Source organism: Stegodyphus dumicola, chromosome 12 (genome assembly GCF_044657685.1).
Source record: "Stegodyphus dumicola isolate Sdum_Otavi_A_Nest chromosome 12, ASM4465768v1".
Classification (NCBI taxonomy): domain Eukaryota; kingdom Metazoa; phylum Arthropoda; class Arachnida; order Araneae; family Eresidae; genus Stegodyphus; species Stegodyphus dumicola.
The window spans coordinates 17,101,914-17,115,888 of NC_140779.1; the positions used below are offsets into that span (position 1 = coordinate 17,101,914).

A 13,975-nucleotide genomic window follows, 5' to 3' on the forward strand; every position below is an offset into this window, starting at 1 on the left:
TTAGCTTGTATGAAGTATCTGATTATACAAATTCTTCCTCTACGTGGTCATGTTGAAAATCTAGCGCTTCAAGACGGTACAAATGTCGGAAACTTATTATCTTTACTTAAACTTGTAGCTCAGTTTGATCCACTGCTAGCTACTCTTCTAAAAAATGTCATAGAAACGCCAAGAACTGTCTAATACCTATCACCACAAATCCAAAATGAATTTATTCATCTTTTGGCATCCATAGTTCGAAATCAACTAATAAGTGACATCAAAAGAAATAAATATTACGGACTTTTATTTGATTCGACTCCTGATATCACTCATCGAGAACAAATGTCGCAAGTCTTTAGGTATGTAGATATTGATTTTACCAACAGAAAGGTTTCCATCAAAGAATCTTTTTTAGGATTTATTGAAATACATGCTAAAGATGCAGCCTCAATTGAAAATACAATTTTAGAAAAATTAAATTCCGATCAGATTTCATTATCAAATTGTAGATCACAATGTTATGATAATGCTGCCGTGATGTCAGGTCGCATATCTGGCGTTCAACAAAGAATTATGGAAAAAAATAATAAAGCATTATTTGTAAATTGTGATAACCACTCATTAAATTTAGTAGGAGTCACTGCAGCTAAGCAAGATCCAATCGTTATAACATGCTTTGGAATAATTGAAAACATATATCTCTTTTTCTCACGTTCAACATTACGGTGGGAATTATTAAAAAATGCTTTAAAGAAAACTGTTAAACGTGAATCTGAAACACGATGGAGCGCCAAAGCAGAAGCGGTTAGCGTTATTGTTGGAGGACTGGAAGAATTAGTGGAACTATTAGAAAAATTAGCAGAGGATGGTACTACCACAAGTGACACCAGAAGTGAAGCTGAACTTTTATTGCAAAATATGCTGAATTTTAGTTTCATAACTTTAGTCCATTTCTGGCATAAAATCTTGAGAAGAATTGATCGTGTGCAGCTTAGGTTACAAGAACCTAAAATGAATTTTAGAGAAGCGTTTCATGATCTTGAGTCCTTAGCGACTGAACTTGCAGAAATTCGAGACGAGATCTGTAAAGATGCAATAGAAAAGGCTAAGTCTCTTTGCGAAAAGTGGGGTATTGATACAACAATACGTGTTAGAAGACGCCGAAGAATGCCCGGAGAATTGTCTAGAGACGTTGGCCTTTCCGCAGAAAGTGAAATTTCTCGCGTTATGAAAAGCGTTCTTGATCGTCTGCAGCAGGAAATAAATAAGCGATTCACACGACTAAGTGATCTTAACTCCAAATTTGGATTTTTACTGGACGTTGAAAGGTTATTAAACAAGGGTAATGTTGATAACGATCTTGAAAAGAATTGTAAAAATTTGGGTGAATTTTACAATACAGATTTTAATGAAACAGAACTCTATGTCGAAATATGTGATTGCAAGATGTTACTCCACAGTAGAAAAGAAATTGAACTTAAAACTCCATTACAGCTTCTTTCCTTTATAATATCGTATGGAGAAGATGTTTTTCCAAACCTGAGAGTCGCTCTACAAATACTCCTTACTATTTCAGTATCAATAGCTAGCTGTGAACGTTCGTTTAGCAAATTAAAATTAATTTTGACACATCTACGATCAACGATGGGACAAGATCGCCTAAGTGACCTAGCATTTTTAAGTGTAGAAAGAGAAAAATTTGAAATGTTCGACTTTGATGAAAAGTACGTAAAATAAATAACATCCTTAATTTATTCTAGATGACCGTATGTCCGATTTTTCTACTGACAGACAGATTTCCGAATCCAATTCCAGTCTTGTTTTTTGACAAGATTCTTTTGTCTCAAATTTAAAGTCTAACCTGAGCCTGTGTCCCTATATATCTCGAGAAACAGTACGGTATTTTATAGACGAGTACTTGCAGCGACTGTTCGTAATATATTATAGAATATTTTAATATTTTAAGTTAGGTACTGTAATCTTTTATTTTTGTCTTATATTTTTATTACGAGTATGTTCTATATATTACAGTACTATATGTTTTTCGGGAGGGGGGCGCCAAAAAGGTATCGTGCCCCGGGCGCCAGTTATGCTAGCTACGCCACTGCCGTACTCCTAAAACTGCAAATTCAAAGAAAGTTCAAACATTTTCTACTTACAGATGATCTTCAAACTTAGAGAAACAAATAAAAATCTAAAGCACTGTAAAATGAAATCAAGTTTTAAAGAAGCTCTGGAATTCACATCTCTTTGCCGGTGTCTCGTAATTTTTGATGCAACTGTGGTGGCATCAAATAACACTTCCTTTGCTTAATTCATCCTTTGAACTGTTTTTATCTACTTGAAATTTGGCTTGTGAAATGGCTTTGCAGTTTAAATTAGGTTTTCTTCAAGACTCCACAATTTTTCTTGAAACTATATAAAATTATTCTCCTTGTAGTTTCTGATCAGGAGTTTTTTTTTTTTTTTTTTTTTTTTTTGTAAATCAGGAAGTAATTTTAATTTAGGCTGTCAACTTGACACTAAAGCACCATTTTACCTGCCTGTCAACTTGACACTAAAGCACCATTTTACCTGCTTCAATTTTATTTTCTAAGGCATTTAGTTTCCTTCAACTCTTGCTGATAGCTGTTACAAAGTGCATTTTTTCTTTTCAGCCACTGCAGGATTGTGTGTTTTAAGATCATCAATATATGGTTTTGATTTTTCAACTTCAGTAGTCAGCATACAAACTTTTAGTCCAATGTCTTCCCAGCTGAAAATATAATTCTCGCACAGTTTCTTTTTGCCTTTTGGTGCATCTCAACTTTGCTTCTAATTCCTCAACTGTTCGAGCATCAAGTTCAGATAATTCCTATGTTGATCTTATTTGGTCTCTAATCTCATTCTGAATTTTTATTAGGCTTAATTATACTGATGTAAGATTTCCGTTCCGTGATCTTAGCTTTTGATGTCTGAAGTTCAGCTTCTTCAGTTGTCCACTTTCTTCACAAAGTATTTCAAAGTTAAAAATTTAGAAGTCTCAGGAAATGTTTGACCTGCACTTTTGTTGTCACAAAAGGTAAACTTCTGTTAATACCTGAGGACGAAGAAGTCAGATTTAATATGTACGTATTAAAACGCTTATTAACTTTCATAAGAAGTTACGATTTCCAAATTGAATTTTTAACTTTCTCTTACTCTTTTGTATTAGACGAACCTATTTTGTTTATTAATCTTTGTCATGGATTATCAGACAGGTAAACTTCTGCATAAATTAAAAAATAAAAATTTTCAAAATACAAAAACATTTATTGAATATAAATTTACATCACCGAATATGAATACATGAATTTACATATTTCTAAGTTTTTGTTCTGTAAATTCTTCTAAAATTGTTTGAAAATCTAATTTCCTTGCATCTTCACTTTTCTATATTATAAAGTATATATTATATAATAATAAACACATTAATAAATCTCATCCAGCAATGGGAACGTAAAATAAATACACACTGGTGTGCAAAAATTAAGGACGAAGTCGAAAAATTAGCATATCAGCTGAACGAAGAGGCAGAGCGGACAGAAAGACCAATCAGGAGATCAAGGATCAAGGAAGTTCGTGTTACGGAGTTCTTAGGCATAAACGCCTTTACCTCCACATCATCTGAAGAATAAAATGTCATCATCAAAAGAGGGAATTTTCTAATACGGTAAAAATTTTGTTAAGCCGAAAAAAGCTTTTAAGAATAAGTGCCATCACACTGAAAACAAATATAAAAACTCAGAAGGTCTAATTTTGCGCCAAAATAAGAGCCAGAATAAATTAGATAGGGGCAGTCATCTTAGACAAAATTTTTGCTAAAGACTAGAAAATAAAGCAGGTGTTTCCTTGATACTTGATCTTTCTTTGCGAACGTCAACTTCGCGGAGGGGAAAGGATGGGGGGGGACGCTCTTACGCGTCGAAAAAGTTGCTGTGTCAGTTGGTCAGCTGACGGAGGGAGCAGTTTCGTTTCCGCCCGCTATTCAGTGCGGTCTTTAAGGCCAAATGATTGACACCTCTTAAGGGGGTGCTAAAAGCAAGTAAAAGCCCTTTTAGAAGGACTGAAAGAGCTATTTTGAAGTAGAGAAATAGTCAATTGACTTTAGATTTAAAAATTAGGTTCAGTCGCCTGCGACTGTAAAGCTTCTTCTTAAAGAAGCAGGAGGGGTTCCTCCGGTCAATGACTTAAGCATTCAAGACTCGAGAGGCGGGAAGGGGAAGGAACGAGAAGTAATTATTCACATGCATGTCAGTGTGAGCATACCTTGCCCGTTTAAATGGGTTTGCAGCATAATCCGGGTTGAGAACCGAACCAATCAGGAGATTAAGTAAGGTGACGTACGGTAGCACATGCGCAGATATGCAGGTAGACGTAATGGGGGAGTGTTTGAGTAGTATAAAGCATGTTGTCGGTGTAAGATCAGTATTTCTGGCAAAGAGATTGCACGCCGTATAGCAGTTAAAATCACACCGAGTTGCTGCCTCAGCGAGAAATGGCGAATAATCAATCTGTTAGACGACATCTGAGTGTTTTTACCCGAGGTCGAATCATTGGGAAGTTGGAGGAAGGCCGCAGTGTGACAAGTGTGGCTGCAGAGTTCGGAATTGCTCACAGCATCGTTTCACAACTTTGGAGACAATTTCAAACTACAGGAACAGCTATCCGGGGGTTTAGTAGTGGTCGTCCACGAGGAACCACACCCGCAGATGACCGGTATTTTGCCTTACAGGCCAGAAGAAACAGGCAGCAGACAGCGGGAGAAATCACTAGACACACGACACAGGCGACTGGACGACCGATATCGCGTTTTACCGTGGCCAGAAGACTGCACGGTGGTGGTCTGTTTGCACGACGCCCTGTACGGTGTATACCTCTAACGCCTGTACATCGGAGAAGGCGTTCTCTGTGATGCCGGGAACATCGAAATTGGAGAGACTATGAATGAGGACGAGTACTCTTTACAGATGAGAGCAGATTCAGTCTGAGTAGCGATTCTCATGGCATACTCATCTGGAGAGAGCGGGGAAGCCGCAATCATCCCTCGAACATCATTGAAAGGGACAGCTATGGAGGTGTCGGTGTTCTCGTTTGGGGAGGCATCATGCTTGGTAGTCGTACAGACCTTCACATCTTCGACGCAGGTTCAGTCAACGTGACCCGTTATTGTAACGAGATTCTTCTTCCATATGTGCGTCTTTTTAGAGGCGCTATGGGTCCGCAGTTCCTTTTCATGGACGACAGTGCACCATGTCATCGCACAGTAGCTGCCGAACAGTTCTTAGAGAGTGAGGATATTGAACGTATGGATTGGCCGGCACGACCTCCGTATCTCAATCCCATCGAGCATGTATGGGATTTTCTAGGCAGACGCTTGGCAGATCGTACCTTACCATCAGTAACGATTCCGGAGCTTCGATTGGCGCTGCAAGATGAATGGGCAGCAGTGCCTCAACAACTCACTAACACCCTCATTCTCAGCATGGGCAGACGCTGTGAAACCTGCCTAGCAGTCAGGAGAGATCATATCCCCTATTAAAGATCAGATGTTTCTTGCTGGACACCCATCACAGGGATGTTTCGGCCTTCAGTCGCATTGCGCTCCATGCTACTTTTTCAATAAAGCTTCTTTTTATCCCTCCGATTTCTGTTTTAGTAAGTGTTGCTTACATTACTCATGTCCTTACGTATTGGGGATCTTACGGTATTAAATGTGTTGATTTGGTAAGCTTTTGTACAAAGTTATATTGAAAAAACCGTCTCGTCCTTAATTTTTGCACACCAGTGTATTTTTAATTATTTGAATAATTCATAATTTATCCATTATCGTCAAAAGCAATTTGCTTTAAATTTCGAAATTTTTTTTGTTCATTTTGATGGTAACGCGGGGCCCTTTCAAATGCGGGGCCCAGTCCAGTCGCCCTTTATCCGGCCTTGCTAAGGCCATGGGCAAAGCCTTTCTATCCTCTCCAAATCAAGATTTAAATGCCTGTCACTTGCGGGCTTGAAATATATCTTTTGCATTTTTATATACTTTTTGCATCTGCTGCGAGGAGGCAGGAATCTTCGCAACAACACAAGACGTGTGTGTCCGTAGAGAATTTCCTGTTTTCTTGGGAAATAACTCCAGTGTCCACCGAGGGGGGGGGCAGTGAAAGTGATTAAGAAGAACTGGATAAGGTGGAGTTTCCGTTGACTCAGCTTGTAAGATTAAAAAGATCATTTTTGTCTGAGATATGCCGAGAGAGTAAGGTCCCAATCGCATTATGTTTCGGCTACGCGGGACTAGACGTCGAAAGGGACAGTTCTCAGAACCCGCACAATTCCGGGAAACACACGTAGTTAGCTTACCATTCTCACTTACTACAAGGACTTGAACGCCAAACAGTAATCGATTATCGCTCAAATTGGGATCACGTGATCCTTCAGAAGCAGAACTTTCGTCTGATTGGTTGTCTCTACCCGGGACCCGAGACATTTTCGGTGAGGTTTGAAAAAAAATCCCGCGTAGCCGCAACATTATCTCCGTAGCTAGGCGGGACATCGCTTTCAGCGGGGCTCTTTTTTCTAGGAATCCTCGCATTTAAACCAGTGCTACCAGAATCTCGTTTCACAGAAAAATCCCGTCTTGCAGGGACTGTAGCTATATGTGATAACCTCTTAAGACTCATTCGAGCTCCAGGAAAATTGTTACTCAACTTTACTTAGGTACTTTTGAAAGTTCTGTTCATATAAAATTCGCGAAATTTTCAGGTCGTGAAATCACCGATATATTCATTTTCGCGAAAATTACGGCCCACGAAAATAAGGGCCTTTGCAGAATCTCATATTCCGAACGCTTTCAGCTCAGAAATACTAGGGGATGCCCGTTGGGCCTCCTATAGTTATACTTTTCGTTTGCATGTTACAGTATCTTCATACTGTATTAGTTAATATACCATATAATATACCATATGCAGCCTAACGTGTAAGTAGCATTTCAGAAGGTGTAGATAGCACTTCAGATGATGTAGATAGCATATCAGAAGGTGTAGATAGCATTTCAAAAGGTGTAGATAGCTTTTTAGATTATGTAGATAGCATTTCTGAAGGTGTAGATAGCATTTCAGAAGGTGTAGATAGCATTTCAGAAGGTGTAGATAGCATTTCAGATAATATAGGTAGCATTTCAGATGATGTAGATAGCTTTTCAGATGATGTAGATAGCATTTCAGATGGTGTAGATAGCATTTCAGATGATGTAGATATCATTTCAGAAGGTGTAGATAGCATTTCAGATGCTGTAGAGAGCATTTCAGAAGCTGTAAATAGAATACTGTTCTATTCGTTAGCACGCCTTTATGCTTAAACAGAATTCTTCTTACCCAGAACAGAATTCTTAACAGTAAAAAACATTCTCTTAAGAAATCTTTCTTTATTCTTTACATTTAGATGTTTACTTTTTGCGCAAAATGAATAGAAGATTTTAAACTTGGGAGAGGAAGGTAGTTTTATGAATAAATATCTTCTATAACTTGAAAAAAATAATTAAAATTTTAGGGCACGAAACTAAACTATAATATGTTATAGAAGAAACCAGCAAAAAACGAAGAATATTTTTGCATTCCCAATCCGAGGGTATCGGTGAAGCATTTTAATTAATATTGCATTTTTTCTGTTTTGCATTATGATCAAAATATGAAATGTATGTTTTTGATAGACATATTAAATCTATAGTAAGAACTATAGCAGAACATCGATTTTTACAGAATCGACTCCATACTAACAAATTTATTTCCGTCTTTGTTAATTCGTGGTTTAGGCTTGAAGTCGGCGATGCACATGATCTTAAAAATACTCGAGAAAATTTACTGTAAAAATCTTAAAAATGCTTACTTTATGCGATGCGACTATGCATATGATCTTACTTTATATCATTGTAATTAACATTCCATAGGTGCTTACCGTTGTTTGTTTAATTGAGTACGCCAAAGCACATGAAAGTTATCTGTCTAGAGAAGAATGCCTTTATGAAGGAACTGGTTTGCGTTGCTGTTTTTTTTTTTGTTTTTTTTTCCCGCGGATTTGGAGTAAATAACGTCGACACTTGATGAAGTATCAAAACACAATTTACTAGCCAGTATAATTCAACACAGCTCCAAAGATAAGTTTACAATCGTCGAAGAACTACTATAAACACGCTGAAACGATCAGCGACACCGCCTTTATCAGGCTATAACGGTGAAGACAGCTTCACTGCAAAGCACCAGAGTACAGCTCCCGACTCTGCTCGGTCCTTCTCGGAACTCTACGTACTCTCGAGACTCTCCACGCTAAAACTTGCGATGCACTCCACGATACACTAGAGTACAGCTTCCGACTGGGTTCCGTCGTTCCCGGATTTCAACACACTCTAACATGAAACTCGACGATGCACTAACTCGTGATACACTAAGAGACTATCTCGATGCACTTGACAACCAACTCGGCACTAAACTAGGCACTCACTGACTGAGCGCCGCCTGAGATAACCACTGACCTGACTCTGTTGTAAAAGTCTTACAGTGTTAATAGTCATCCTGGCAGAAGGAAATATTTCCTCCGTGTAAAAATATACATATAACTATTACATGGACATACAAGGCCTGTGTATAAGCATAGATATGTTGATTACAATCATTGTCTTGTACAAATTACATACAGTGGATGGACAAAAATATGGAAACACCTTGTGAAATGCATGTTTGAAAAGAAAGATTGATTTTAATGAAATATGTAGGTGGCGCTGGCGTTTTTGACTACTGACGCCACCTATACAACTTCGTAAATGTGCTAAACAGTTCAGTTGTTGTCGGAGTACTGTTATGTGAGGTTGTCATTGCATTATGTCAGAGTTAACAGAATTCGAACGTGGGCAAATTGTTGGAGCACGTATGGTAGGTGCTTCCGTAAGCAAGGTTAGTGTTTCAAGAGGTACTGTATCGAAGATTTATTCCGCATATTTGAAAAGCGGAAAAACATCATCTGCTAAATCACAGCGCGGACGAAAGTGTGTCCTGAGTGATCGTGACAGACGATCATTAAGGGCAATTGTGACGAAAAATAAGAGGACCACAGCTGCAAAAGTTACTGCTGAAATGAATGTTGTGTTACCGACCCTGTGAGTACCAAAACAATTAGAAGGGAGCTTCATAAACAGGGAATTGCTGGCCGTGCTGCAATTGAGAAGCCAATTGAGGAAAAGGTGGTGTTTAACTCATAAAGTCTGGACTTTAGAGCAGTGGAAGCGAGTAATATGGTCTGACGAGTCTTCTTTCACATTGTTTCCCACTTCTGGCCGAGTTTACGTCTGGAGAACACCATCTCAAGACTATAATACAGACTGCTTGTTGCCAAGAGTGAAACATGGCGGGGGTTCTGTTATGGTTTGGGCAGCCATATCGTGGTTCTCTGCTAGCCCCATGATAACTGTGTCAGGGCACATGACTGCCAAGACTTATGTGAACATTTTGGCCGATCAAGTTCATCCCAAGGTACAAACTTTGTTCCCCGATGGTGATGGTGTCTTCCAAAACGACAAAGCCCCTGTTCACACAGCTCACATTGTCCAGGACTGGTTTTCTGAGCACGAGGATGAGTTGTCCCATCTCCCCTGGCCACCACAGTCACCAGACCTGAATATTATTGAACCTTTGTGGTCTACATTGGAACGGAAAATGCGTTCTCGTTATCCACCGCCAACATCGTTATCTAAACTTGCCACCGTTTTGCAGGAAGAATGGTATAATATTCCCTTGGCAAACATACAGGAACTGTATTTATCCATTCCGAGAAGACTGCAAGCTGTTTTGGATGCCAACGGGTTTCCTTCACCATATTAAGCAAAGAAACGTGTTTTTTTAAAGGTGTTTCCATATTTTTGTCCAACCCCTGTATGATAGATACATAAAATCATGACAGCTATATGTACATTTAAACATTATATGAATTCATATTTACAATACTTTTACTGAGATAATCAAATTAAACTTGTAATTCATTTATACATTGACTGGATTTTCAATATCATTTAAATTGCTTTACAATATTATTTTTATCAAGTACATACAAACCGGATAGTAATATGCTTACATTACAATAGTTTTGCTCTTACAGTCATGTTATTATTCTACGGGGTGAGCTATTTTTCTATGGCAATTTTGTCGCCGAATGGCGCCGCATGTGGCAACATTTGACATTTTCTGGCAACTCTAAACCTGCTTTGCAGGCATGAATATATTTATACTACCTATATCTTAATTTTTGGAGAGTCCCCCCCCCCAAATTGGAGCCCTAAGCTATAGCTTGTATAGTTTATATGTAAATCCTGCACTGGCCAAATCTGAAAAACCTTCTAATTCGCGGCTGTCATCATAAAGCTTAGGTAGCGTCCGCTATGCACTGTTTGCGATGTAACATGAGATCGACAACTAAAAGCATGCTTTTATCGCACGCTGACGAAATTAAGCCTGACTTATACTAATTTAGTTATTTATTATACTTATGCTTATTTCCCGCACATGCTTAAGGCTCATCTGAGTTCCGAATAAATAAATTCTCACATACACTTAAGACTAATCCAGAGCCAGTGGTAAATATTTTGCAGCCCAGTGCAGTCTCTGCGGGTCTGAAATTCTACTGGTAAGAGCCCCCCTAAATTCTAAAAATTGTGTTGCCTCTAAATTTTGCATCCCAGTCCTTCCCTAAATTCTTAAGATTTTGTAGTCCTTTAATTTTGTTGCTCTGCGCTCTTCTAAATTCTAAAAAATTTTGCCTTCTCTAAATTTTCGACTCGGTGATCCCCACAAGCACGGGTCCTGGACTTATCTGAATAAAAACAGCTGTTTTTAATTTAAGCAGTACTTAATTTAATCAGATGTTTTGGCCTATAATTTAAGCAGTACTTATTGTAACCTTTTGGCCTATGATTATATAGTGTAATCTTTGGGCGTATGATTTAAGCAGTACTTAGCGTAATTTTTTAGTCTATGAGTATCATTTAAAAAATTCATTTTTTTGCATACGGAAAAAAATTTCGGTAAATCTTTACATTATGGTAACTTGGCGATTTTTGGCGAAAATTTGGCGACCAACCCTGCTACAGCAACCTGCTAGTTTTGTTTCGGACGCCATTTTGTTTTCACGAAGGAAAGGCATGTTTTCTTTTTTTTTAACTCAACAATTTTTCCAACAATCTGCTGGCCGAATTACACTTATACTACAACTTTTATGGAACAAAAACGATTAATCATGACGAAGATTAGGTGCGAAATTGGGAGAAAGTGCAGAATCGCAAACTGCTTGCCGCGTTTTTAAGAATTGCACATACACGGTATCCATGTACACGTCGACCTATTATCACTTAAAAAAAATCCCAGAATTGCACAAAAATGGCATTCGCACACTCTTGACTTTATCTATGTACACATCGACCTATTTTCACTTAAAAAGTCAAAGCAATTGACAAAAATCCAATTCTTCTTACTCTTGTAAAAAGCGCCAAACAAATAAGTGGGCTATTCTGCACTTTAGCAGCGAAATTGCTTAAGTGCTTATTAGCTAAAATCACGATCGGAATTTTCCGGAAAATGTCACATTACATGTCTCATGATCTCTCATTTCTCTGAGACAAAATAATCTGTGATTCGAACTGTGTACTTCTCAGATTATTGCTAAAGTCCTAGCTAGTAACCTTTATCGCCTTACCAAAATGTCGCCAAACTACCTGTTACCATATTCTAATGATTAGCCGAAATTTCTAATAAATTTCTCCTCGTTAACAAATTCAACATTTCCCAGCGCAGTTAGCGAAGTCTGTAATCATCGCCAAGCGTAATGTGAATGTTAAAGGTTACCATGATCTTCGGTATTCAATTGCTAATATTAAAAAAAAAAAAAAAAAAAAAAGTTTAGACGTCACTGAGTCATTTCTGAAGCAGCCGTTCTTGATAGCTATATGCAGTGATGAAAGGAAGAAACAGTAAATAATGAGTCGCTAAGTTGCGTCAGAGATATGAATTATTCATAGCGAGATAACTACGTCGGGAACTTTTTAATGTCACATGCGTCAGGGCTTATAAATTCTTTCGTGTAATAGCTCCGACGATATGTGTATCAATTGAAGTTGAAATCAATGATGTTTCTACGCAGAAAGCTTCGGTTTGAGATGTATGCCAAGCAAAAAGACAGCTACAGAGACAAATTATTGATCATACAGATTTATCATAATAAATTAACGTTTTTTTTTTTTTTTTAATGTGGAGGTAAAAAAAAAAAAAGAGAGAGAGAGAGAGAGTTGTTGGTAATCCAGAAGTCCGGATCTTCGATCACATAGGATATAGGTCATCCGGATTTTGGATATTGTACAGCACATATAATTATTATTAGTTAAAATGTATAATAACTAAAATACAACTAAAAAAAGATTTTTATTTAAGTGACCAGACGTCCCGCTTTTGGCGGGACAGTCTGTTAGCGTAAATTTAGGTATTTTGCATAATGAAACTCGAAAGGCATACGAAACGAACGTGCGCCAAGATATATATTGGCGAGAGAAAGTAAAGTTCGGGAGCAATGCAGTATATTCGATTTTCACCCTAGCTACTTGTACCTGGCCAAAGGTCTACGTGAGTAGAGGGAAAATGACAGTTCTGGCTCGGGATCTTAGGGATCTGGAGTTGAGGGAGCTCCCGGGAAGGAAGGCTCAGCCGTGGAAGGGAGGCTTATCTGAAAATTGGGACAGGGAGCCTTATCAGGAAGTGGATGCGAGTAGAGTACTTGCTACGTCACAGAAAAAGGAAGTGTGCTTAGATTATTTCTTTTTTAATTTGGTGATTTATGCATTGAGTAGTTATATGATAATGTGTACTTATTTATATTGAATTCTTAAAAACGTATATCAAGTAGGTGTTTTAAGTGACTGATACAGTTATTATCTTGAAACAGATATTAGCATATAATAAAATATTTCCTTAACAGTTTTTGGAAAATATTTATTTTCTTACTTGTATTTATCCTATGACTGAATATCTGCAAAATTGCTACATGTCATCACAATTTAATAAGAGATTATATTTTACTGATTTATCGGAGGTGATTTCCCTTCGTTAATAAATTTTTAGCCTTTGTGTTTTTTCTTCGTATTCCAACTGTTTTACTACGTATATGATGATTATCTCCTAGTTACCCTGAACGAGGATTATTTTCGAATTTAATGATTGAGTGATCCTATACACTCAGAATTTACCTTATTTCTTAAATCTTCTGTTCATAATATCACATATACTTTCCGTAATCTTCATTACATTACTCATTTTTATTCTTAAATTCATTTTACCCAGAGTTTTTTCAGACTGGTTAGGCAATACTTTTAACTTATTCGTTATATTTTATGAGTGTAATTACTAAAACACGCATTTTCGTGTATTATATTATTCAATGTTAGATGTAATTTTTAACTTTTTTCGTTCTTTTCAACGTTAGCGATCTTCAACATATTCTGTACTTTAACTTATTTCATACATTTTCTAATCATATAGACGACTTGCATTTAATTTTAGATGTAACATTTCTAGCTTGTTTTGTACATTTTAGCCTTCACACTATTTAATATACTCAAATTTTTAACCAGTTTATATTTTCACACTATATACATGACTTTTACTTGATTTCCCTCGTACATTTTAACCTCCATGATTTCCAATATAGTCCTAATTTTAACATAATTCCTGCATTTTCATATCATATACCTGCCGTTTATTTAATTTTATGTGTAAATTTTAACTTATTTTCTATTTTTTAACGTTTATAGTTTCCAACATACTCTGACTTTTAACTAATTTGCTATATTTTCACACTACGTACATGACTTTTACTTCATTTCTCTCATACATTTTAACCTTCAAAATTTCCAATATAGTCCTAATTTTAACATAATTGCTATATGAAGTGTCTG

General features: G+C 37.2%; 1 protein-coding gene across 1 annotated transcript; it reads left to right on the forward strand.

Annotated features, from left to right (window-relative positions):
- Positions 1-324: 324 nt before the first annotated feature.
- LOC146993504 (zinc finger MYM-type protein 1-like) lies at positions 325-7,351 on the forward strand. The gene is made up of 2 exons (XM_085806920.1): positions 325-1,706; positions 6,979-7,351. Exons 1-2 carry the CDS (start codon positions 325-327, stop codon positions 7,349-7,351), a joined length of 1,755 nt encoding a protein of 584 aa, XP_085663046.1.
- The last annotated feature ends 6,624 nt before the right edge of the window (positions 7,352-13,975 follow it).

Excerpts from the sequence above, each read along its gene's own strand:
- LOC146993504 (XM_085806920.1), top strand. The coding sequence starts at position 325 with ATGTCGCAAGTCTTTAGGTATGTAGATATTGATTTTACCAACAGAAAG. Across the intron at positions 1,707-6,978 it reads ATGTTCGACTTTGATGAAAA|CATTTCAGAAGGTGTAGATA; the intron begins GTACGTAAAATA and ends ACGTGTAAGTAG.